The 27,038-nt window shown below is 34.8% G+C and overlaps 2 protein-coding genes across 3 annotated transcripts; one reads left to right on the top strand and one right to left on the bottom strand.

Annotated features, from left to right (window-relative positions):
* Positions 1 to 1,065: 1,065 nt before the first annotated feature.
* On the bottom strand, positions 1,066 to 8,621 carry LOC131954950 (caspase-3). 2 transcript variants are annotated; one of them, XM_059318840.1, is made up of 8 exons: positions 8,529 to 8,621; positions 4,778 to 4,840; positions 4,586 to 4,643; positions 3,667 to 3,992; positions 3,026 to 3,255; positions 2,275 to 2,563; positions 1,526 to 1,823; positions 1,208 to 1,333 (listed from the first exon to the last, which is right to left on the bottom strand). In XM_059318840.1, exons 2-7 carry the CDS (start codon positions 4,809 to 4,811, stop codon positions 1,549 to 1,551), a joined length of 1,212 nt encoding a protein of 403 aa, XP_059174823.1. In that variant the 5' UTR covers positions 4,812 to 4,840; positions 8,529 to 8,621; the 3' UTR covers positions 1,208 to 1,333; positions 1,526 to 1,548. The 2 variants fall into 2 exon arrangements, with proteins under 2 accessions (XP_059174909.1, XP_059174823.1); XM_059318926.1 differs by lacking the exon at positions 1,526 to 1,823 and having other exon boundaries at positions 1,066 to 1,333; positions 8,529 to 8,608.
* A 794-nt stretch (positions 8,622 to 9,415) lies between these two features.
* LOC131954208 (WW domain-binding protein 11) lies at positions 9,416 to 16,722 on the top strand. Its single transcript, XM_059317802.1, has 13 exons — positions 9,416 to 9,636; positions 10,743 to 10,774; positions 10,910 to 11,003; positions 11,154 to 11,251; positions 11,547 to 11,634; positions 11,788 to 11,859; positions 12,108 to 12,225; positions 12,620 to 12,756; positions 13,460 to 13,773; positions 14,060 to 14,324; positions 14,725 to 14,901; positions 15,161 to 15,436; positions 15,620 to 16,722. The coding sequence occupies exons 1-13, from the start codon at positions 9,573 to 9,575 to the stop codon at positions 15,742 to 15,744; spliced, it is 1,860 nt and encodes a 619-aa protein (XP_059173785.1). The 5' UTR covers positions 9,416 to 9,572; the 3' UTR covers positions 15,745 to 16,722.
* The last annotated feature ends 10,316 nt before the right edge of the window (positions 16,723 to 27,038 follow it).

Below are 27,038 nucleotides of genomic sequence, written 5' to 3'. Positions count from 1 at the left end.
AAAGTGAACCAGAATAAACCAAGGAAAAAATTCAGTGAAGACATTAAAATAATAGTTGATAACAGTGACAATTATTTCTAGGGGTGAAAAAAAAACAACATATATGTTAAGATATCAGTTCTAAAAATGTTAAAAGTGCACTAAAAATTAGAATAATACGTAAGAAAAAAAATCAAATTTTTTTTTAAAATAAATAAAAATAAAACCAAAGAGAATTAGGGCCACTAAATAAAATATGACTATGTACATAAAACATTTATCAATGTATAACTCAACTAAGACAATTATCTTACATATCACTTCTAATGGCAAATATAAATATCATTGTTTAGATATGTAGTATCCAAAAGCAACTAACACACACGCCGATAATATCATATCCTTATGAATAACCAATATTTAATAGACCCACAAGTTTCAAACTAGTCTGAAACAGTAAAAAATAAAGTTATTATGAATAAGACACCCCAAAAGGGTGATAATTAAGTTTTAGTATAAGAGCTACCACTGCTCAAGTCATGGTGTTTTATGATCCCTATTACACCCTATGTATACAGTACAACATTTATAAACAAAGGTTTTTTACAGATGTTTCTGGGTGCCTCTAGTTAACAACATTATATCTTTTAAAACATGTTTTGATATGTAACAGAATTTTTAAAATAAGTGCTTATGTTTACATTTTGGGAAAATTAACTGTAGATCAAAATATTTATAACTCAATCCAAGAGTAAAATATTGAAACAAAACTTAAAATTATATGGTGCAAGTAAAAGAACAACAACATACAGTAAATAGAGCACTTTTTGGTCTATGACAACAACAGAAATACTGTCAACAAATGAATAGGATGCCCTAAAAATTTGCCATCATCTCATCTAAAATAAACACTGAGGTTCAAGTACTTCTAATAGACATAATTCACCCAACTTGCTTAATGTGGTCAATAAACTCATCTAGTGAACATTTCAATCACTTAAATCATTAGATATTTTAAAAATCTGCTATGCTGATTAAGATCATTATCAGAGTTTTTAAAAATAAAAATTAATGAGTTTAAAGGTCAATTAAATCTGTAGGTTAAAAGTGGATGTCAGAAATTTAGGCGCCATGAAAATATCTTTAACAAGCATGGACTGTATAACTGGCATCTCCTTCTTGTTGTGCATTTTGTAGTTGCTGGGGTTATCAGAGTGGTAGTTTATTGCCACATGTTTACTAGCCAGTACTAAACCTTTCAGCAGTGAAACTGAGCCTAGCCCAGAATTTTTTAATATCATACACAGAGACTGAACAAACCAAGCACCTGTTTTCCTCCTCCAAGCAAAGTGACCTAGAGAGAAAAAAAAAATGGCGTACAAACAGCGAGTGGTAACGAGATAAAGCTGTAATATTAACATTTTATTGCAGTAAAATGCAATGTCAGATATATATTTTCCCTGGGCGATAGTCAAGAATAAAGCCATTACTAAAACTAAGCCTACTCTACACAAAAGGTCTAGCTACAATGTAACTCCAAATGTACAATACGTTGTTCGTGCATCCTCGTTAAGAAAAAAACTGATTATGTGGCCTCTTCTCCACCTTCTTTTTCATATAAATATCTTTGATCAGCATTGAATAAATTAGGGGAACCTCTTTCTTAGCGTGCTGTGATGGGTCTTCTGGTATATACGACTCATAAAATTTAGCAACATATCCTGATACTTGTATCAAAGCTTTCGTCAGAGGCACAGACCCAGACCTGACTCCATTGCTGTCTAACACTCTACACAGACACTGAATAAACCAGGATCCATTTTCACGGCGCCATGATAGAAAGCCTTAGTTTAGAGAATCAAAAAAACTTCATTTCAAAAGCATGAACAAAAGGAAAACATTTTTGATGACAAATCAATCATCATATTTGAAATAACTGTTCAAAATAAATGGTAAAACATCGCACAAATATGAAGTTTTTTAGATTTTCTAATAAATGGAGGAATGGTGTAATCTCAAGAGTGTTATATGGCATTAATTACTGGGACATACCAGTAATTACTATGCATATAAAGGCTATTGCTTATGATTTTCTTTTAAAAAAAACCTCACAGGTTTGGCATGTAACAGTTATGATACCTGGTTACACTAAGGTACTTATCAATTAGCCATACAAACATTTCCATAAAGCTGGGATCACTGGTTACCCATACTCCAACCCATAGGATTGTAGGTGAAGCAGTGTTATACCAACCAAACAAAAATATGGGTATGTCTAACAAAGTGCTTATTTACCTGGAGGAGTGGCATACATGACAAGGCAATCTTTGTACAAAGGGGCTGGGTTTGTTGGCAACTCCCTCAACCCCCATGGTGAATCAGCCTCGTCAAAATCACCACCACCAGACAGGGCATCGTGCATGTCTTTCAAGTGATACTCTGGGGGGTCGACACTGCTACCCTGCGGCACAGGTTCACCTGAATCTAAGGCATCGCCTGTATTGTGGCGTTTGATACTGCGTTGTATTTTTTCTTTAATCATAGTCACATCAGTGCCATCATCCAGCCCAGAACCACGACAAGCCTAGAGGAAAAATAAACCAAAGAAAAATTCTTATATTCACAACATGCTTGTATTGTTGATTGTTCTGAGTGTGTCAAACTAGCTGGTTTGTTACTGTCAAGACTGTCGTTAAAGATGCAATTTATTTCACATCAGTAAAACCAGGAACTGCTTACCTTGTGGCATATGGACATTCAGTGGTTTAATTAGTGTAAAATAAAAGACAAAAACCCATATAATAATATGGATAATACCAGTTTAAAGAGATGGGCTGTAACTCTAAGAACATGATAATTGAATTTTATTAAATGACTAAAGCCATCTCAATTGGTTCATTCTTTAATAGTAGCAGTCAAAAAGACTATGTTCAAGTAAACAAAAAATACATAACATCAGGTTATCTACACATGAGATTTCAGATACATTTTAATTTTCAACATTTGAACAATTTTTACAATTAGAAAAAAAAAACAGCAAACCAACCTGAAAGAAGAATAGACGAGGTTTCCCCTGCAAGCCGGGACAGTTGTCATCATTGAACCACTCAAGGACTAGCCTGGTAGGGACAGACACACCATCTACACCAAACAGTAAATCCTGTCTCTCCTTAACCCTCATTCTAGCATATTCTTTGTCAATCCATGTTTGATCACCATGGCTGAGTACAGCGCAGGCAAAGCAGTCTGCTCTCACATGGTCATATTTCACTGATGCTGCATAAAACAATACAAAAATCATCTACGATACATGATAAGCATTAGTAATACACAAAAACATAAAAGGCTAACATTTAAATATATTTTTAAAATATTTGAACTTAAGATTATTAGTAGTTTTATGAACTTTCAGCAACAATAAAAATCTTCAGTATCCGTGTGGTCAATATTAGACTAGTGGACACAAGAAAGAATGTAAATTAGATTTTGAACTCTGCATGTTAAAGAACTGTGTGTTCAGCATTATGCCTAACCAACAACAATTGCCATGATTCAAGTTATTTTTATACCCTTTAGGTCTGTGGAAAACCGTAAGGTCATGTTGCTATTCTAACTATCTGGTTAGCAGTCTCTGCTCAGCGCCACAATAAAAAAAAACCAACTCTTCTAAAGGTTCTAAAGTCTTACCATATTTGAGGACAGTCATCATCTCTCTTCCAGTAAGGTTATCATAATCTAGAACTTCAAACCCTAATCCTTTAAAAGCCTCATGTAGGGCTACAGCATCATAAGATGAACCTGGCCTGTCACTGAAGTCGCGTGTGATAAACTTCTCATTGTTGATGATCACAGCAAGCCCTCGTTTTGGGTAGTTGAAGTTGTATTTGTCATCATCAATATGCTCAACTGGTGGTTTTGGAACTGGAGGAGGTGAAACCAAAGCGGTTTTGTTTTCAGAAAAATCTTGAGAAGATTCTGAATCTGTTGGGTTGACCACATATGGATTACTGGTGCTATAAAAGAAATACAATTAAAGGATATAAATATAAATAATATAATTAAATCAACATTTAAGAAAGTCAAATGACTGTTGTTAATTAAACAGTTGACTGTAAGATTTTAATTAAATACTTATGTAAAAACACATAGGATATTAGAACACAACAAGCTGACCCACGGCGAAGCATACGCCGCTATCTAGTTGTTCTATTTTCTACTTATCAACCATTCATAATTTGTAAATTCGACACTACCCCACCCCCCTGCCTCCCCCCGCCCAGTGAAAGCAGCCGTTTACAAACAACAATGAAAATATCAAGCATAACTTAAAATCTCCCCTTAGTTTCAAATCGTTTAAAACCTAAATTATCTGCCCCTAATAGCCGTCAATTATTCGAACCGGCTCTACTATTGTAAACATTCGGGGTGAACCACAGCTCACCTGACAGGCGTGGATGAGGGTGGTGGCTAAGCTGCGTGGTGTTTTCTATGGTCTCCATGAAGAGAATTATATATATAGACTTTTAAACATAGACAATTAATAACTGCTCTCTTTTTACACCATCTATCTTATTTTATATCATAAGTAACAAAAGTATGTGCATACTTGCGAACACATTTTAATAGTCTGTTCTTCAATGAGTCAATAAATTTTCCATCTACGTCTGCAATTAAAAAAGTGTAATTATTAGACTAATGATTGCTTGTGTTCCAGACATTAAGGCCTCTATGTGTTCTAAATTTCAAAAAGTTGACTATCAAATAATTAGTTCTATCAAATGATATTTATCAAGCTCACCATCAAATCCAGTTTCAATGCTTGCTTGTGCCATGTTGTTGATCAAAACAGAGTCTTGTAATTCTAAAAAAATAGTATGTGTCCATCAAGAACTAAAACTATATCTAATGTTTTTAGTTTGTGCTGAATAATACTAATAATAGGATGCATCACATTTCGCATTAAAAGAGTAATTTTTTAACTGGGCCTAAGTAATTTATTTCTTAAAATATCAATAACTCCTAGAATCTATGTTACAGCACAACTATTGATTTCATAATAATGAGTTATAGGCCTATCTAAAAATCCTAATAAATAAAAAAGCCCATGTGCGCACTTCTCTCTCTCTCTCTCTCCGCAACATTTTTTAGGCTATGTGATCTGTATGTTCAGCAATATATGGAGAACTTAAAGATACAGTCTTTTATTGAAAATAATATTCAATATGTTGGATGTTTTAAATGTATAAACTAAATTTTATTTAGGGCCTAAAGAAGGAAAATAAAAATAAAGGCATATTTGAATGTCGAAACACAGGTATCCGAAACACATTTTCAATTATGCAACCGGAAAAGTGTTTATTGTTGTGACAAGAACACAAAAAAATAAGGATGTCACATCTCACGACTGCAACTACAGAAAGTACACAAAACTATGGCTTAAAACTTAAAATTCAATAAATTGCCTTAAATAGATAGATCTAGGCCCTAAGCCTATACTATTTATTAATAAATTAATATTACTATTAGGGCCTAATTAAGCCTAATAAAAAATATTGGTAATCTATCGTTTTAGGTACGTAAAATTGCCCGTGACTAGTAATGTGAAAAACAGGTGATTCCTTAAATTTTAATAATTATTTCACATTTTGAGGAGTACACCCGCTCATCATAACAGTTGTCAGTAATGATATCGGGTATTTAAAGCAAGATCTCAATAGGCCTATATCAGGGGTCGGCAACCTTTTGAAGCGGAAGAGCCAAAAGTTACAATTTTCAAAATTTCCCTGGTTTTAAAGAGCCACTAACTTTTTTTTATTTCAAATATTTTATTTTTTTATTAATATTATTAGTATTTGTTCAAGGAGCTGGAGAGCCGCATCTTGACATCAAAAGAGCCGCATGCGGCTCGCGAGCCACAGGTTGCCGACCCCTGGCCTATATCATTTAGAATTACAAGGAAAAAAATCACAACAGAAAAGATAGGCCTATAATATTCTGCATCTTAAAAGAATTTTTGTATAGTGCCTAACTAAATCTTAACAATTCTATTGGCTGGTCCCAATAGCGGCCAAGGCTATTAGGACCCGGGTCCCAATAGCCACGGCCGCTATTGCATCCTCATAATGGCAATAGGCCTAATAGTTAGTAATAGTAGTAATACTATAATAGTATAGGCCTACTTAATAGTAATACTACTACTATCAACTATAAACGTAGGCCTACTCCTACTAATGGACACCAGCGAGAAAAGTCTCAAAGGTATTTGAGAGGTCCATAAATTAATTTAAAAATCATGCACAGCGTAGTTACAATTAATATGGTTATAAAATCCTGCCTGTCTGGTTTTTTTCGGACTTTGATGTTTTTAATATTTTCGGTAACTAAATAAAAAAAAAAAAAAAAAGCAAAAACAATTTGGTTTTCACGAGTAATGGCGACATAAACAATGGCATCCTGCTATTGGATAGGCGGCCATAAATTTTATTGTACACATTGTAAGCTAAAAATAGAAAACTAGGTAATGGGGTTTTAAATTTGCATTGTTATTTAAAAACTTGATCTGCAAAGTTTTGTAAACAAATAGTTATCGATCACTAAGTTACTGTACAGCCAATCAATATTTGTCTTACGAAAGTGAAACATCCGGTTATAACTTAGGCTTGATGAAAATAAACAGAAATGTAGCCTTAAACTCAACAAATTATTTTCAAGTTCTCTGGATTTGCAACTTTTATAGCATTTATTCTAAAAATATAAAATTTCTAAATTAATTTTAGGCTTAAGTTTTTATTTTTTTACGGTCTAAATCTAAAAAGCACGTTTTTATTCCATGTCAACAACATTATTCATGATTATGATGGAAGTAATCTCGTCAACTCGCTGGTGTCCATTAATAATTTACTAGACTCTAGAACTAATACTAGATCTAGATATAATAATAGGCCAAAAATAATAGGCCTAAAAAAGGCCCATAAAATTTTATTATTTTCACAATGTTCAATGAATTGATATTTGTTGTTACTTGTTAGGCCCTACAATTAAATTTTAAATTAAAATTAATAGGCCCCTAAATTAGGAATCCGAATGGAGGCGAGCGAGTTGACGAGATTCCTTCCATAATGTTGTTGTCATGGAATAAAAACGTGTTTTTTTAGATTTAGACCGTAAAAAAAAATAAAAAATAAAAACTTTAGCCTAAAATTAATTTAGAAATTTTATATTCTTAGAATAAATGCTATAAAAGTTGCAAATCCAGAGAACTTGAAAATAATTTGTTGAGTTTAAGGCTACATTTCTATTTATTTTCATCAAGCCTAAGTTATAACCGGATGTTTCACTTTCGTAAGACAAATATTGATTGGCTGTACAGTAACTTAGTGATCGATAACTATTTGTTTACAAAACTTTGCAGATCAAGTTTTTAAATAACAATGCAAATTTAAAACCCCATTACCTAGTTTTCTATTTTTAGCTTACAATGTGTACAATAAAATCTATGGCAGCCTATCCAATAGCAGGATGCCATGTTTATGTCGCCATTACACGTGGAAACCAAATTGTTTTTGCTTTTTTTTTTAATTTTTATTTAGTTACCGAAAATATTATAAACATCAAATACATCCAATCTTTAGTAAAGTCCGAAAAAAACCAGACAGGCAGGAGGTAATCCCTTAGTTTAGCGTCGGTTATTATTCCGGAATCGTATAGCAGTAAAAAACAGTAAAACAATGCCAAAGTCTGTCACACACTTCCGGAATTCACCGGAAGTACTGTAAACCATACTTTATTTGGCGTCATCTTTTATTTTTATACAGAATGTTTAAATTTTGGATATATTTATTTTTGTAATCATTTTTACATTTTGTAATCATTTTTACTATTTTCTTAATCTAGATTTTTTTACTTGGTCTAGCAGCTAGATGTCTAGCTAGATCTAGATCTAATTAATTAATGGTCGCAAATCCGCTGCAAGCCAAAAACATTAAATTATTAAATTTGACTTCATTATTTATATTTATATTAATAGGTGCTATATGTTTTTTTTTTTATTTTTAGATCTACTAATTTAAATCTACTATTATATTTATTCTTGTTTCCTTTAGTCGATTAAACTTAAAAAATTAAAACATTAATTTACTACAATCGACTTTCAATTTATTTATATTTCAATGGTCAAATAAACCATGGTTTACCGTAACTCTATTTACCGAAACTCAACAAACATTACCCGATAATTTCCGACGCTAAACTAAGGGATTACCCAGGCAGGATTTTATAACCATATTAATTGTAAATACGCTGTGCATGATTTTTTAATGAATTTATACACCTCTCAAATACCTTTGAGACTTTTCTCGCTGGTGTCCATTAGGCCTTCTTGGCCTAGCCCTACCAACTCTAATTTAATTAGTAGTAATTAGTAATTAGTAATTAAGTGTCTAGAGTAGTAGGAGATCTAACTATCTAACGTTTTAAGCAAAATGAATTAGATCTATATTTCTAATCGACTGTTTGAATCCCCAAATCAAGAAGTTGAAATTTAATTTTACTTCTTTTTGCTAAGCCTGTGTTAGGTCTACTTGTTCATTTGATTTTGACAGTTTTGAGAGCAACAGGGAATAAACTAAATTCCGAAAAGTTCTAGGTATCTGTTTTATTACTAATTTATTACTATTTGTATGAATCTACAATGTATCACGATTACATTTGCAAAGTAGCCTTGGCCTAGATTTAGATCTAGTAAATTCCAACATTTACCAATGGCGCTTATTATTTTTAGGAGTTATAAATTATAACTCCTAAAAATAATAATAAAATAATTATAATATAATTAGTAAAAAAGACCTACTAATTTACTACTTTTTAAACAGTCGTATTTAATATTTTAACTAAAGTTTATAACTTTATACTAAGTTTATACTTTATAGGCATAGAAATCTATATTGTAGTTAGTTATAAATAGTAAATACTAAATAGGCCTAAACTAATAATAATACAAGGGTATTAAGAAATGTAACCGTTAATTATAGATCCTAGTCCTAGGTTAGGTCTATATTCCACATATGAAAGATCTAGAGATTATTTTCTATCCAAATAGGAAATTTTGCAAACCCACTGTGACTAAGTCCAGAAAAGAGTTTCTTTTCGGGCATCTATTTGAAGTACGTATACCCCCCGCCGCCCCCCCCCCCCCCCCCCCCCCCACTATCCCGAACGAAATAAGTGTTCTCCCTCCATCCCTGGAATTCAAGTCCTCCTTTATTCCTATCTTAAAAGTACCCCCTCCCCCGCTCCCGGAGAAAAAAAATGTCTGAAAGAAACACTGGTCAACGAGTGAATCTATTTACTATTCTTAAATAAATAAGAATAGCCTACCTGCTAGTCTTAAGTCATATTTTTTTGCTATTAATTTGCTTCGGTATGTTTCGTTACTTAGATTGGCCTATAAGTTGTATTTTGTGTCAACTCTATTAGAAAAGCCAGAGTTAGTGAATGGTTATGCCTAGACTGCATTAGAACTAGATCTAGTGCTTAGTAAATTTATAACACTTTTTGTTTACAGATTTTGTACTGAAAAGCAAACAACCATAAAAATGGGAAGAAGGTCTATAAACACTACCAAGAGTGGGAAGTATATGAATCCCACAGACCAATTTCGTAAGTGCCGATTTCACTGTTTCAGACTGTTTAACTTTTTAGTTGTTTTTTTCTTTTCACTTTCCATCTTATGCTTTTTCAACAATTATTATTTTGCTCTAGATCTAGTTCTGAGCTCATTCAGCCACCATCATGTTACTTTTTTTCTAAACTGACGGTCCATTGGGCAAGTAAAGTAGAGTTCTAAGTCTCACCTGTTTCTCTGTCAGTATCCGACCTCCTCAGCATATGAATATGAATGGATGTGGTCAACACTATGCTCAGCCCCCTTTACTTAACATCATAACATGAGTTAGGTACCCATCATAGCTGGGTGGACTCAGTGACATTTAACTGACATGAACTCGGATTCAAACTTGAGACATTTGGGTTAGCAGTCTAGCACTCTACCGCGAGGCCATGCCGTCCATCGTCGTCATGTGGATGTTGTTTGGTAAAAAAATAGAAATAAATAGGCTTATATGTTTGATTCATTATTTATTAATGCATTATATTATTTATAGAAACTACTACCTGTATGCTTAGTATACTATAATTGCGACAGTACCAGATCAATCCCACACTTCCGAGTTGCCAGGCTAACTAAATAATGACTAAGTGGAGGTGAAAAAAAGGGTTTGGTCTGTAAGCAGAAGGTTAAGGTAGTGCTTTGACCCTGATCACTCTAGCCTTGGTCCCCCGTAGAAATAGAATCAGCTCATTCATGCATACATGTCTAACCTTAGGTTTTGATTTCAATATGAGCAAACTACTAGTTAATCAACATAACATAATAAATAATGTCAGGGGAACAATGGCATAGCTTGCTTTTTCCAAACAGGAATTTTAGATCTGGGCATGTTGGAATAATAGAATTGCAAGTTTTTTTTTGATTGATGGATAATCACTGGTTTGCTTTATTATTTTTATATATAGGTGTCTTGATGCATTATTAATATTATAGATAGATGTAGTATGACTGATTCAGATTGACTCAACCAGGGGTTTATATGCACTATTTTTTAATGCTGGATTATTAAGCAAACTGTTAAGAAGTATTTTTTTTTCAGTTTATATCGCTCAATATTCTGTAATAATCCTAGTGTACTCTTTTTACCATTTTATAGGTAAAGAGGCAAGAAAAAGGGAGTTAAAAAAGGTAAGATATTTACTGTGTTCATAAATGTATTATCAATAAGTATGTTGAAAAATGTGATATTAAAATATTTGTAGTCTTCCAATTTTCAGCTAATTTTAAAAATTTATTTAAAAATACTTGTAATCTTTCTTTTAGAACAAGAAGCAGCGAATTATGGTAAGGACTGCTGTTCTTAAAGGCAAAGATCCAATGAAACTCCTTGAAGAGATGGAACTGATTGACAGAATGGGTAAATAATACATTAGAAACTGGGTTTTTTGTTTGTTTGTTTGTTTGTTTTTGAATAGATTTATATTATTTTCTTAGCAGGCTCAAATTGATTGAGTCAGGTCTGTTATCAAAACAGAAATCTCTGCATGCTAATAATTTCCTTTCACAGAATATAATCCAATGCAGCCTCCATCATTAAATGAGAAAGTCCTCAGGGAAAAAAGGAAGAAACTAAGAGAGACCTTTGACAGAGTTTTCAAGTTATATGTAAGTTCACACAAATCATTTTTATGTAGCCCTTATAGGTTTAATCTTAATGCCATTGCTGTTTTGGGTTTATTTTTTGTGGATGGTTTAAGTGCTTATATTTAATTAATCTTTAAGTCTTTAAGATTACCTTTCCAACTTTTATGTCCTTATTTGATAAACTTTTCATTAATTATACTTACAATTTGATACAATTTTACAATTAATCTTTCACTCTGGCTTACAGTAACCATAATAATTTTAAAATATGTTAAAACATATTCCACATTTTGACAAAATCTGTTAACACTTTAAGGAAAAAGAGAGACCAGAATATGCGATAGAACTCAAAAAGGCAAATGCTGAGTATGAGAAGACAAGGTCACAGCTTCAACTCTTTTATGGTACACTTTGTTTTTGCCACATCTTATTAACTATTTTAGCTTGAACTTTATAATGGCATAGTATATTAAAATTTACATTTTTTCTGGAAGTTACTAAACATGTAACTTCAATCACCTTACAAACATTAAAAATATGTGTATCTTATCTTGTAGATCAGGTTCGTAATGCTGAAAGAGTTCAATTAGACCAGATCCCATTACCTGATGCTCCAGTAGATCCAGCAAGTAAGTATTTCTCTTTGGGCTTCACTTTCTTTTTAAATTTTGTAACCTGGGATTTTATTTTAATTATATTAAATATTATAATTTTTTAAATCAGTAATGTGGCTACTATTTTAAGATAAAGGCTGTGAGCACTCTATTTAAATAATAAAAAATAACACAACACTAAAATTATTTGTTTTTTTTTACTTCTAGTTATGTTGTTTTGTAAAGTTAGACAGTCAAAAATAAAGTTTACCTTTATGTTCTAGTTCCAGGTGCAATCCCTCTCCCAGCAGATTTGCCACTACACATGCCATTGCCAGGTGTACCTCTATCACTGGCCCACATCCAGCCCCAATCTATATTGAAGAAAACTTCTGCTTATGGGTATAGTCTTCATCTTTCACTGAGTTCTTAAATACTAAATTTGATTATTTTTATTTGTTTGGGTATTGTCTTCCTTTTTCACTTAGTTCTTAATACTAGGTTTGCTGATTTTTATTTTTTTGGGTATAGTCTTCATTTTTCACTTATTTCTTATTACTAAGTTTGCAGATTTTTATTTGTTTGATGATTTTTATTGAAATAAACTTTACATTTTATTAGTATTTGTTTAATTTTCGTCACAAAATAATTACACACTATTAATTTTAAAATAATGTATTTTGAATTATGTTCTCTTTGCAAATTTCCATTCTAAATATAAAATGTAGATTAAAATAAAAAAACTATTTAACAGTAGAGAAGCATAAATAACTACAAATATGATGTTTTTTTTTAGTTCATCAGGTGGAATAGGACCGCAAATACCTATTCATATGCGGAGTCAGAAGAAAAGGCCCCCTGGACCCCCACCTGGGCCACCCCCTGCACTTAGTGAAAGCGAAGAAGAGATGGATGAATATGATCCAGAGAGAGGTAGGCTCATTATTTACTTTCAGGCCATTAGAGAAATACTTTACTAATGGACAGTTTTTTTCTCATGGAATTTAGTAATGGAGAGTTTCAGTTTCTAGTCTAAATCTTTGTGTGTGACATGTAATACATTCCATACAAATGTTGCCTGTAACAAATGTTACAGTTGCTCATCTAGACAGAGATATAGATATGGACCATACAAGTAGATCACACTCAGAAGCCTCTGGTAAGTCAGGGCTGAAAAATCAATTCTTTCTATCAGAAATCTGCAGCTAGTTGCAACCATATTTGTTTTGTTAAATTGAAGTGATGTTGGGGGAAACAAGTTTTTAAAAAACTGATAGTTTTGGCTCTATAAACTGAAACTTGAAATTTATAATATTAGTTTTCTTTTTCAAATAAAATAGTTTTGAATAAGTTAAGTTATTTTTTTTAAATTGTCTCACCAGAGAAATTGAGTTACTACTGCTACCATTAGCCAGGATGTCAACAAGTTGACCAGACAATTTAATAGAACAATATTTTTTCTATTTAGATGTAGCAAACTGCCTAAAAGACTGCTTTAAATCCTGAACAACCTATAGAAAACAACTTTTAAACTGTTATTATATATTTTAAAAAAATTAATTTGTAATAGCAGATTGTAGTTTTATTGATTTTGTTTTTTATTAGTCGATAATAAGTACATTCAACATATCTGCAGCCAAATTGAGACGCATTCGCTTTGCTGATGATGATGACGATGAGGACAGTGACAGGCGCTATGACAATGAAAAGGATACAAGACTGAAGATAAAGAAAGATGACAAAAGAGACAGAAAAAAAAGAAAACGAGAAAGTGATAAAACAGAAGTAGGGAAGAAGAAAGTCTCCGCCTTACAGGCCATGATGTTGAAGATGGCAGGGCAAGACACACCAGACTTTGACACAGATTCAGGATCTTCGTCTTACTCATCATCATCCTCATCTGAAGATGAGGATGATGTTAGGAAAAAAGATAGGGTCCTGGACAAAAAGGTGAGCTATTTTTCTATTCCAAAATCCTCAAATAGGCTATTAAGTTGCAGGAAGAAACTATATCATCCCTAAGGGGATAGCTAAACTTTGCTATTCTCATCCTACATTAATGAGTTTACTATTTAATTACTAATTTTATAGTTTCCCTAACATTGTTGATTGCTACACAGTACTCTTTTTACTGAACTTGTGGAAGTTGCGAGAACTAAAGAAATATTACAGCTCTACACTTCAGCCATTATTTTATTACTCAGTTAATATATCTTTTATCAACAACTTTTTTTAGGACGAGGATGAAAAAATCCGATCGAAAGACAGAGAAATAGCCAGAAAACGTGAAGAGATCTCTCTCCTGGACGACAGACCGCCTGGTCTTGAAGACCCTGTTGACAGGCTGACAGATGAAGACGCTGCTGCAATAACAGCAGCACGGCTGATTGAAGAGGCTGAGCTGGAGGCAGAGACCAGACATCTGACCCCTAGGATGAACCCACCTGGACCCCCTCCTGGTTTACCCCCTAACTTAATGGGGATAGCTGGTATAGCACCAGGTACAAAAGATTTGGCAAAATATTACAAATTATTATTATGTTATCTCTATTATATTGACATAAAATGGAACAGCAAAGTGGGAGGTAGAGTACACAATTGCTAACCAGAAAATCTTGAGTTTCCATCCCTGAATCTACCCAACTCTAAGGGTACCTAGCTCAAGCAAAGGAAAGTAAAATGGCTGCTGGGCATGTAGATGACTAAATATGCACTGATCACAAAAATAAGTGAACTGTACTTCATATGCTCTATTGGTCATAAAGGGTAGCTCTGCTATTTTATATAGTCATTATTTTAAACATTATTCCTCTATATTACAAGAACATATAACCAGAGTCTTGTAACTTATGTATCTGCACACAGATTTTTTTTTTTAATTTGCACCTTTGTTTTTTTCAGGTTTACCTCCAGGAGCACCCCCAATGTTTATGAGACCACCACCTCTCAGGGGAGGCCCGCCAAGGTTGATGCCCCCTGGGCCACCACCTGGACGACCCATGGGCATTCCACCGGGCCCCCCACCTGGTCTTCCACCAAACCTGAGACCCATTCCAATGCGCATCCCAACTCCAATGGGTAAATAGTTACTTACATCATTTCATTGAGTATATAGACCATCACATAGGAGTATATAGAACACATTAAAGTACATTTTGTAAGACGTTATAGATAAAGAGTATATAACATATAGAAGTAGACTTTTGAAAACAGTTGGATTTTTATTTCGCTTGTTATTCAAATATTAATTTTCAATGCAAAATTACCTTGACTCTAAAGATGTATTGTATTGCCATGTTGAATTCGATAATAAACTTGAGATGTCTTCCACTGTCAGGTGTCCCTCCACCTCGCATGATCCGCCCACCAGGTATCCTGCCCCCATCAATACCCCCTCCCATTGGAGGCATGACACCTGGTATGATCAACCCCAGCATCTTGAGTGCCCCGCCCAGTATTCTCAGGCCCAGAGATGAGACCGGTCAGTCTAGAGTGACCATCCAGGCCAAGCCCCAGATCAAGAGCAAGATGGGTGATATCACCAGGTTTATGCCCACAGCCCTTAAAGTTAAAAGAGAAATTCGTGATCAGAAGGGTCGTATTAGAGCTTTTGGTATGTACTACATTCATTTGTTTTTTCTCTTAATGTTTTAAACTGTGTTTCACTTTATTTATGGGCATTTTTATATTGCGCATATTTTTTCTATAAGCGTGAGTTGGCTTTAATGGTAAAATATAGATAAACAAATTTTGTAATAAATACGAACATGTTTTTTAATTATGTGTTATTTTAAAGCTAAAGAGGAAGAGCAGAGAATCATAGGAGCTCAAGTCAAGCCTCAGCCAGCTCCCCAAGCACAGACCAAGACAAAAGACGACGCATACGATCAGTTTATGAAAGAAATGGAAGGATTAATTTAAATGCATTAAGACGACGCATACGATCAGTTTATGAAAGAAATGGAAGGATTAATTTAAATGCATTAAGACGACGCATACGATCAGTTTATGAAAGAAATGGAAGGATTAATTTAAATGCATTAAGACGACGCATACGATCAGTTTATGAAAGAAATGGAAGGATTAATTTAAATGCATTAAGACGACGCATACGATCAGTTTATGAAAGAAATGGAAGGATTAATTTAAATGCATTAAGACGACGCATACGATCAGTTTATGAAAGAAATGGAAGGATTAATTTAAATGCATTAAGACGACGCATACGATCAGTTTATGAAAGAAATGGAAGGATTAATTTAAATGCATTAAGACGACGCATACGATCAGTTTATGAAAGAAATGGAAGGATTAATTTAAATGCATTAAGACGACGCATACGATCAGTTTATGAAAGAAATGGAAGGATTAATTTAAATGCATTAAGACGACGCATACGATCAGTTTATGAAAGAAATGGAAGGATTAATTTAAATGCATTTTATATTTGTTTAACAGAGAAATAGAAGGACTGGTTCAAGTTTTACACATATATTTAGTTTACTAGGTAAATGGATGAATGAATCTGAAAGTTTTTTTGGATGAATAGTTTTTGACAGAATGAATGGGGTAACCACAAGGGGAAATTAAATGCATCCATAAAAGTGATAGTTTTTGTGGATGTGGATAGCTAGCTTCTGATGTCAACATCGGCCTCAAACAAGTGGTACTAGTGTCTAAGTTCCTGCAGGATTTTATCATTGTTCACAGTTCCAACTTTCCAGTTCGGTTCAAGCTGTTTTTTTGTTCTATTGGTGCTGTTAACTGCGAGACTTCTCTTTGTCATTGAGTTCTTAAAGTGGGCAGTGTAGTTTTATCTTGTGTACAGAAATATTAAGTTGATATCTTTGTACGTGTATTATCTTGTCTATTGTAATAAATCATTTTTGATGCTTGCAATGTTTTTTTTATTTTTTTTGCTTATTTGTTTTTTGTTGTTTATTTTACTTATCAGTTTGTATTTAGATATTAAGTCTCATGTGTTATGTCAACCATTAAGTGAGAAAACAAATTACAAAGTTAAGCCCAGAAGCTGTTAATTTTCTTAACTTTGCTGTGTAAAATTAAATATTTCAGCTTAAAAATAGCTTTTTTTTACCACATGTGGCTCCCCCCTCCCCCAAGGGTTGGCGGGCGCCGCCCCTATCTACACCACTGATACTGAGTTAGAACCATAGGGCAGCAACCAATCTAGCAGAGAAAACTCCTAACTGAAACAGAACTAGAGCCTCTCATGCTATAGGATTACCAACTCTGGCTTCCTTTAGGCGGCTCCTGAGGATGCCAAGTTGTATAGATAATGCCCCTTCCTTGTGCCTATCAGCTGTGTGGGGAGAGGGGGCCTAATACAGTCAACATTTGGCTCTTCTCAGTTCACTGCCCGGGTTTGCGCCTTGATGAATTCAAAGGTGCAAGTGTCCAATCGTCTAATAGACTATTGCAAGTAACCATATCTTCTAATAGACTTATTGCAAGTAATCGTATAATAGACTATTGCAAGTATCCAATCGTTTAATAGACTATTGCAAGTATCCAATCGTCTAATAGACTTATTGCAAGTATCCAATCGTATAATAGTCTATTGCAAGCATCCAATCGTTTCATTGACTATTGCAAGTATCCAATCGTATATTTGACTATCTATAATATAAGCGGGCTGAGCGTGTGTCAGTCCTTCCTTCCTTCCTTCCTTCCTTCCTTCCTTCCTTCCTTCCTTCCTTCCTTCCTTCCTTCCTTCCTTCCTTCCTTCCTTCCTTCCTTCCTTCCGTCCGTCCGTCCGTCCGTCCGTCATTGCTATAGATTTTGGGACTATAAAAGTAAACTACGCACCATGCTGTGCTTTTCAGTGCACCGCAGTGTCTTATTATAAGTATTAGAGTAGGGTTTGTTTATATAGCGGCATAGAGCTATTTTATAATTTCCACTGTTTGTACAATTTTGCATAACGTAAAGAGAATATTAAATACACGCACATTGCTAAAACATATTAAAAGGATCAATGTCAAATATAGTTTTCGTTAATATTCCTAGAAAAAGTGGATACATTTTAATAACATAATAACTGTAGGTTAGAAAAATCAAATGAATTTAACTCTTTTCTAATTTTGACAAAGGAGGTAATTTAAAAATACATTAAACTCACGCTAATAAAAAATGTGAAAGCAAATATACGTTCGTCATAGAAGGAAATAGTGTTGCAATAATATAATTAGCAAAATGTGAATGCAAATTATGTGGATGTGTAAGAGGAAATTATTGTTAGAAAATTATAATTAGCATGGATTGATAAAAGGCAATCTTTTATTTATTTTATTCACTGAATGTAGGCCCTTCTGTTTATTACTTATAATTTTTAATCAACTATTCAGCACTATTATAGACGCGTCATCACGTTCATTAGGCGCGCAATGGTTTTAGTTATGAAACTCTATTGTAAATTTTTAAAATTTAAAGTACTGGAAAAAAAATGCGTGAATGGATAAAGTGAAATATTGTAGGTAAAACACGGATATTTTAAATACTGCCTATTATTTATACTGTTTACTAATTATTATTCTATCTTTCGGTTTGAGGACAAGCTAGGGGTTTTATAGGAGAGGCGTAGCGAGGGGAGGGCATATGTCCCCGGGTGCCGAGGGGGGGGGGGGGGGTGGAAATCGAAAGTTTTAGGGCGGGGGGGGGGGGGGACAGGGGTGCAAATCGAAAGTTTGAGGGGGGTGCAAATCACCGGAAAGGGCGCGATTTGGCGCTACGGGCTAGACTGTGAGCAATATGCCTTTATGATTGCATTTAAATTGTGTTTATGTTATGAGTGTTGTGTTTGTTTTTTCGTTTTTTTTTTTGTTTTGTTTTTTTTTTCGTTCGTTTGTGTTGTGTTTAGTTTTGTTCTGTTCCCCAGTTGGTACATTTAAAAAAGATTTACCGTGGCGGAGCACGGGATGCAGCTAGTAGTGATTTAGTTGTTTTCAGTTAATTGGTTAGACCACTTGTTAAAAAGCAAACGTCCGCACAATATCATACACACTACATTATGGTCATTCCCTATAGAATATACAATACCGGTTTCAAAGCATATTGTTTTATAATATAATAAATGTTATACAATATAAGCCACAAATCTAAAGGATGAAAAGATATAATCTAAGACCATGATGGAGGCACGTTTATCACGAATCACGTTTGTTATGAGCACAATTGACTGCTAAACAATTTATCGCAAACAGCAGTAGAACAAAGGATGATTTAATTGATGGTAAAGTTACATTCTTATCTTAATGGCTTGAAACCAAATCCACGTTTTCCACACAAGCTTGATATTGATATGAATGTAAAAAAAACTAATTCACTACCATCACCTTTCTTCCATTAAATGTAAGCCATCACATGAATAATTAATGTCTTAAAAGTCACAGATTAGTAACTATCATAAATGTTTACAATGGATCTCCCACCCCACCCCTATTCGGCAGAAAAGTATCACAACTTAATTATAATCTGTTAAAATATTTCAATAAAACCATGATACAAAACATTATCTGTGCCGCCAACTACTCACCCCATATATATATATATATATATATATATATATATATATATATATATATATATATATATATATATATATATATATATATATATATATATAATATATGATATGTATGTATATAATAGAAGAAATTCACGAAAAAACCCATTAAGGCTAGCTTATCATCTTTGCATTCCTATTATTAAAAAAATCCTTTAATCACGCCACACCCTTCCATTAAGGTATTAACCTAACCACGAAAACGTCTATAAACAGTCAGAGTATTTCCTAGTTAGATGCTACATGACGTTGTTGTGTTTTGATGCCTGTCTCAATTCATTTGACCACGTCTAGACTCGTATGTTTGCCCCATGGCAAGTTATTTAACAATATCGTCTTGATTGATACAGACATCTCATTGGTAAGTTATTAGTTTTAAAAAACACATAAAGTCAAAATTGGGAAAAAATAGAGCGAAAACGTTGTTTTTACAAAGTGTAATAGAATACAAGAAACATTGCCATGACTCGGTTTAGGAAGCAATGAAATAGTTTTTAATTTTTTAATTTTTGAAATATATTAATAGACCAACCTGAGTAGAAGAAGCTGTCTGGAAAGAAGTTGTATATGAGACAGATAAACTAAGACGACAATTTAATTTTGTGTTGTCAGAAAATGGGTCGGATAAGTAAAAGGGAGCTGATTTGTGAAAGATTTTAAATAGAAAAATTGCTTTGGTGTATTTTATTTGTTTTATCTATTAGAAGAATTTTAGTTTTGGTGAAAGAATCTAGACTACCAGTCGATTGCCGTTTTTCTATTGTTAAAAAATGCCGCTATTGGACACTGGTTATGATGTTGCCTCCTAAGATTTCAGGGCTCGGCGTGGTAATCCGAAAAGTCTCGAGTTCGAACCCTCGGGCAGATGAGGCTCGTTAGCTGGGGACAGCCACTCTTCTAGAAGAGACAACTTCAAAACCAAACTACTGTTGCCTTTTAGTTTGTTCTTGGTTGGGCAAAGGCTATGGAAGCAAATCCAAAGGCTGAAATCGGACACGTATACTAAATTGTGTAAGCGGCGTGGTCGAGTCGGCAAAAAGTTCATGGTTGTTAAATACGAAAAAATCTCTAGTTGGAACCTTCTGGCAGATTATAACATTAAAAATAAAGAACGAAGTTATAAAGTTACCTTCCAAGATTAAAGAAGCGCAGTCTACCCTGGATCGTTTGAAAGAGTTTTAGTAAACTAATTTTCTCTTACAATTTACACATTTTCTAATCCGATCTAGTTGGCTCTCAATCTCGATTTCCAATGGAGGATAATTTTTGTAGAAAGCAAAACACTAAAATTACCTCCAAGTTTATGTCTAAGTTTCTGTCACATAAAAAGTTCAATAAAATCTTGAATTTTTTTTTTATTTTAAAAATGTTTATAATAACAAGCTTTTACGATCTATACATGTATTAAAAAGAAGGATATTAACGATTCACTTTAATATTTTCATCATGTATCCCCCTCATGCCGAGGAAACATGGGGCAGTACAGTTTAATCTGTCCTGCAGTTTGTTCGAGTATCAAATTAGTTAAATCCACAACACAATGAATCTTTCACGTGATGTTTGGTTGCTTGTCATTAAAGTTACGAAGAGTGAGTCAGCTGTAGTATGCAGCCATAGCAATCAATGAAGGTTCAGCCCTACGGTTATTCTATGTAGGGTGCCTTTATTTTTTATAAAAAGCTGACCAATAATTTTTAATTAGTGCCTATATGGCAAGTTGTTAGGTCCCGAGGACCGAAAAACCAACTTGTAATTTTATTCGGTCCTTTCTTTTGATACTGAATGATTGAAAGATCTTTCATTCAAGCAAAATATTTGCGTATCCTGTGCAGCATAGCACAGTTAGAAAGACATTTAAACATTAGAAGGAGAAGGGTTAGTTAAACTACCCACACTGACACAAAATGTATGTTACTCCGATTATAGCGTCCGCAAACAATTTTTTTTATATTAGACCTTGAATTACGGTGACCAGAAAGACGTGCAACGGAAAAAAGCGCAACGGAAAATTTTGCAAAAAAAAAAATGCGCAACGGAAAAAAAGCACAAACAGAAAAAAGCGCAACCAGAAAAAATCCGCAAACAGAAAAATGCGCAACCAGAAAAAAACGCAAACAGAAAAAAGTGCACACAGAAAAAAGCGAACACAGAAAAAGTGCAAACAAAAATGCGCAACCAAACAAAAACGCAAACAGAAAAAAGTGCACACAGAAAAAAGCGCAAACAGAAATGCAACGTGCATGCATCAGTCTAAGAAGGACGGTGTGGGATAATTTATTTGTTAAAGAAAAACGTAATACAAATCTTCTAAACTCTTTGGAATAAAAAAGTTATTGTGTGTGTACTGTGTGTATGCGTGTGTGTGTGGGGGGGTGAGGGGGGCTGGGGGGGGGGGGGTTGAGGGATAGTATAGTTGTATCTGCACACATACACAGACAACGTAGTCCTCAGCCAGTTTCTCATGATATCACCACTTGACTTATTAGTTTGGGACCCCTAACGAGCTAAGGGCTGCAAATACAACTCTCCATCGGACTTTTTAATAATCCTGTCTATTGGCAGTTGATATCACCAGTGGTAACTCATCCTTTTGTGTTGCTCTCCAAGTTGCGCCTCCAGGTTTTTCTTGGTCTTCTGCTTTTTTTCTTCTCTTTTTCCTTATGGATACCAGTCTTGGCTTCCCATGTGTATGAGATGTTGGAGTGTATGTGTGTGTGGGGGGGGGGGGGGGTGGGGGAGTGGTTGTGGTGTGTGAGTGTGAGTGTGGTGTCGAGTTGGAGATTAGTGATGACAAGCGGTAACAGGCTGCGTGATGTGGGTAAAAAAATTGAGTGACGTCATTTATAGCCGAACCCTAAGGCGGCAATTAATGCTCAAGACAATTGTATATGTTATAGGTTGGTTGTTGTGCATTGAAACTAATTATCGATTTTAATTTTAGCTAATCCAGATTCGTGGATGTGTAGTGTTTGAACCAGAAATTCTTCTTTATTATAATATTATGTATGTATCAACCTTTTTGTGAAATGCTAGTTAAGTATTGTGATATAAAACGTAGATTAGTTAAGAGTTTTAAAAAGTACTAGTTAGCGAATACAAAAAAATAATGAAAGCTGTTACAGATAGTTGTAGTTTGATAGATGCTGTCATTATCTTAAGGTTGTTCACATTTGTAAAATAAACCGGGACTGATCTCCCCTAAACTTTCTCGAATATTCTTATATAACACTACGGGGGATGGCAACTCTGGATATAGATTTTAATCAATTTTTAATTAGCCTACTTAAATTTGTAAAAATAGAATAGTATGTCGTAGAAAAAAGTGCGCACCAAGTACACGGCAAACAATATGTGTATAATAGTGCTGAATATTAGTACTTCACTAGCCGCCCCGGCCAGGCCCTGGCACTAGCCTATGCGAAAAACCTATGAGTAAAGGACCATGACTTGTGTGTTTATTATGTAGCATATACCTGGCTTTGCCTGGGTTTAAGAAATATATTACTTTTCTAACTAACCCTAACCACAACCAACCAAAAAACAAAACATAAACACACAAATAACCGCAAACATAACTAAACGAAAACCCGAACCTAAACGAAAACACGAACCCAAACCCAAACGAAAGCAGAAACACAAACCCGAACACAAACAAAAACACAAACGCAAACCTAAACTCAAACACAAATTTAAATGGCAACATGAAAGCATAATGCTCACATTTTGGAACATGGCGCCTTCTTGCACCTAGCCGGGATGCCGGCGGAACCGCCTGATACAACTTAGTAAACAACTATAACACCCCCATCTTATCCATAGTCTATTGAACTCACTAAACCGAACGTAGGCGCCATAGCGCTTGGAGAAGACCCAGGGCGCCGGAGGACGCCTTGGATTCGTTTTAGTGTACGACTATAGTTTTATTCACAGCCTATCGCACTCTTTAAAACGAACGTATGCACCATAGCGCTCACAGGATAGCCGAGGGCGCTAAATCGAACCCCACCGGCGGACGCGCCTGATTCAATTTAGTGAACGACTATAATACCCCAAGCTTGTTTGCAAATGGAAAGATATAAGTAAACATAGAAAATATTTAGGAGCGGCTTCTAAACGATTATTGATTAAAAATAATAATTAGTAAACAGTATGTTCGGTGTATAAAATAAATAAAAGACAGTATTTAAAATATCCGTGTTTTACCTAAGACAATGCACTTTACCAATCCATGCAAATTATATATTTTTTTCAACACCATTCTCAAGTAGTTTTCTAAAATGTGTAGCTCCAAGGTTTTTTTTTTGGGGGGGGGGGGAGGTGGTTTGTGTGTGTGTGTGGAGGTGGGTGGTTGAGTGGGGGGGTGGCTGAGTGGGGGGGGTGGTTGAGTGGGGGGGGTGGATGGGGGTTACTTTTCAAATGTCGCGTGAGCTATTGTTTATTGTTTGCTATTTCCCTTCTTATGTTTTGGCAGATGATATAAATGAGACAAGATGCTGAAGCCAAGACACGCAATCCTTGTGTTGTTCTGTGTTGGTAGCATTCTGCCAGCCTTACCTGTAGACAATGTTTCAGACACAAACTTGATAATGTTAGACGCTTCCAACGCGACAACACCGCCAGACCTGAGTTCTTCAGACTCTACCACAACCGGCACTATTGGACGCACCATCACTGTTGACAGCACCAGCTCTGTTGGCAGCATCAGCACCACGGGCAACACCATAGGCAGTGCCAGCAACTTGAGCACCACTAGCAAGTCGTTATTCACCACCGATTCCTTTGTCAGCCCACTAAACTCAACCACTTTAGCAACCACTACCAAAAAAACCACCCGATCATTTTTCACAAGAAAACCTATAGTCACCACCACTACTACGACCATATCTCCGGAAGTTCTTCACTTGTTATATGTCGCTTCAGCAATCCACGATTTAATACGCGATTACCCGCAGATTTACTGCCCCTGGAGGTGCCAGGGCGGCCAGAAAATTACCCTCTACTTCTACACAGATTTCCGGCCAACTATACGGTGCTTTCAATGCAGCTGTGAAAGACCGCTGTGTGAGATATTCGACATCTGCTGTCCGGAATTTTCCGGCCAAGATATGTTCATGTTTCTACCCACGCTAGAAAACGAATTTTTCAACATCTCTTTGAACGAAGTATTTAATTCAAGTGTGATGCCCACCACGACCGCACTCACAGAAAGCCGTCAGTTGGGCTGTGACTGGAAGTCTATCGTCGAGTCGTCCCTCTACATCCGGTCCTGCCCCTCCGCCTTCAACGTCAGCGATGACGTCAAATTCTTGTGCGAAGACGAGACCCGGCCAGTGAACATGACGACGACCGACATCTTTCTGAGGGTGTTTGATGTGGCAACCAGCATCATCTACCGGAACAAGTATTGCGCATGGTGTAATGGTGTCCGTGAGGTGAGCTTTTGTCAGAATTTTATCGACTGGATTTTAACTCATTTCTTCTGTTATAACATTGTAATAGAATTTATGGTACATTTAAGAAATGAACAAAGGTAGGTTTATTGAATAAAATATTTATTAAATTTAAGTTAACTAGGATTAGACTTTGATAGCGGATATTATGTAATTTGACTTAACAAACCAGACAAAGTGCTATAAAAGTAAAGTTCTTTTTCAACCCTGCCGGTTCATGGGGCAAGTGAAATAGAGCTACCTGTTTCTGTGACCTCGACACATGAAAGCGCTGACCACATTGGAATTAGCCAATAAAATACATTTCTATCAGGAAAATCGTTTAAAATTTGAAATTATTTAAAAAAATTAACAATAGCATCAATTAACCATGCTCTCTCCGAATGTAAAATATTCCCCATATTTAACTTCTCCCGACACTCTCACATATTTTGCACCGAATACTAATTCATTCATTCTCTTCACATCCGTACATTCTGGCTAATGTGATAATAATTTGAAGGATAAGTAATCTATTGATCATTTTCTTGCAGTATAATCTGCCCAACTTGACTATATTTTGCACGAATTACGAATCGGTGTACAGAGCTAAAGACAGAGACATGTTTCTTCAGTTGGCTCTAGAGGACAGACTCAAGTGTAAAGTGCGTCAGACGATGTTCCCTTCGCTCCTGTGTGAGCGGTTCTTTTTCATGTGAGTCTTGTGTGAGCGGTTCTTTATCTTGTGAGTCTTGTGTGAGCGGTTCTTTATATTGTGAGTGTTGGAAAGGGGCTATTTGAGTCTTGTGTCAGCGGTTCTTTGTCTTGTGTGTTTTGGAGAGGGGTAGTGAGTTGGTGATAGTATGCTTATTTAGACGACAGATAGATCTAGTATTTACCATGGATCAGGTGAAGTATTCACCATTATCTTTGACCTCGGCATATGAAGAGATAGTGTGGGCTGCACCATACCCAGCCGCCTTTACTTTCCTTAACTTGAGTCCAAGTACCGATAAAAGCTGGGTGGACACAGGGACGTCCTACTGTCACGAACACCGGACTTGTACGTGAGGTTTTGGGGTTAGAACTTTGAAAAAGTGTTTTTAATTCCATAAACGAACCAAAAAAGAAAATTAGAACGTTTTTATTTTAAAAAATTACTTTTGAAAATGTTTCTATTTCCAGAAACGATACCTATACTTGCAGTCCTGAATATGCAAACTCATCTTTCTATCATTCATGCCATGCGTTTTTGACTGGATCGGTTTATAAAGTCTACTCTTATAATTCAGACCGGATATACAAAAATATCTACTGCGCCATGTGCGAAGAGGTACGTTTAAAGAATCACCTTTAAACTTTCCCACGATAAATTGTGATGCTTGTTAAAAACTACAAATTTTCGAATAGAATGTACGTTTTTGCGTGAATTAAAAAATGGTTTTGAAATATTGGTACCCTTGTTTATTAAAACTATAATATGCTAGGCCTAATAGATTCTAAAGTATTTGACTTCGAGAAAAAGGAAATGAAAAGAAATTCCATGTAATGTATAGACTCTTTTGTGAAGTATTACTTTGACAGTAAAATAAAATGAACCTTTTTTTTTAAATTTTAAGCAAGGGATGCCAGCGTTCACCTACCACAAAGAAAAGTATGATCCTGAAGATTTCGGCACGTTCATCCTGCCTTTTACGTTTCTTTTTGACTTTGGCAATGCCGAAATTAATTCACCTGTGACGACATTTTTCGATAAGGGAAGCTCATCAATAACACATTGCGCACCCCTGGAATGGTACGCGCCAGATGTAAGTCATGATAGATTAAGTAAATTAAACACCCCTATGTTGATATCATTATGGTAAAATGCATACACAGAACAATACTATAAAAAATATCATTATGGTGAACTGAAGAAGTAGGACATTATTACAAGAAAAAAACTAATTTTACAACTTTAGGAATTTAAGGTCTCGTATGTGTCCGCGTGCGTGCGTGCGTGCGCGTTTATATATATATATATATATATATATATATATATATATATATATATATATATATATATATATATATATATATATATATATTACTAAAACTCAACTTTGTTTACATGTTTGAATATTTATTTGATTGTCTGATTTACTACTGGAGAGAATCTGCCATATGTATAGACCTGTAAAATAGTATGTAGGTTGGAAACA

The sequence above is a fragment of the Physella acuta genome, unplaced genomic scaffold (genome assembly GCF_028476545.2).
Source record: "Physella acuta isolate Inbredline_101_S28 unplaced genomic scaffold, ASM2847654v3 ptg000008l, whole genome shotgun sequence".
NCBI classification, from domain to species: Eukaryota; Metazoa; Mollusca; class Gastropoda; family Physidae; genus Physella; species Physella acuta.
Note: the sequence above shows the minus strand (reverse complement) of the source record. Positions and strands in the feature narration are given on the sequence as shown.

What these genes read in the sequence shown, in the direction of transcription:
- LOC131954950 (XM_059318840.1), bottom strand. Translation starts at nt 4,811, where the DNA reads ATGGCACAAGCAAGCATTGAAACTGGATTTGATG. An exon ending in CTATTAAAATGTGTTCGCAA is followed by an intron (nt 3,993 to 4,585) that starts GTATGCACATAC and finishes TTTCTTTTATAG; the next exon opens with CACCAGTAATCCATATGTGG. An exon ending in GATGACTGTCCTCAAATATG is followed by an intron (nt 3,256 to 3,666) that starts GTAAGACTTTAG and finishes TGTTTTATGCAG; the next exon opens with CATCAGTGAAATATGACCAT.
- LOC131954208 (XM_059317802.1), top strand. Translation starts at nt 9,573, where the DNA reads ATGGGAAGAAGGTCTATAAACACTACCAAGAGTGGGAAGTATATGAAT. An exon ending in GAAAAAGGGAGTTAAAAAAG is followed by an intron (nt 10,775 to 10,909) that starts GTAAGATATTTA and finishes TCTTTCTTTTAG; the next exon opens with AACAAGAAGCAGCGAATTAT. An exon ending in TGCTCCAGTAGATCCAGCAA is followed by an intron (nt 11,860 to 12,107) that starts GTAAGTATTTCT and finishes TTTATGTTCTAG; the next exon opens with TTCCAGGTGCAATCCCTCTC.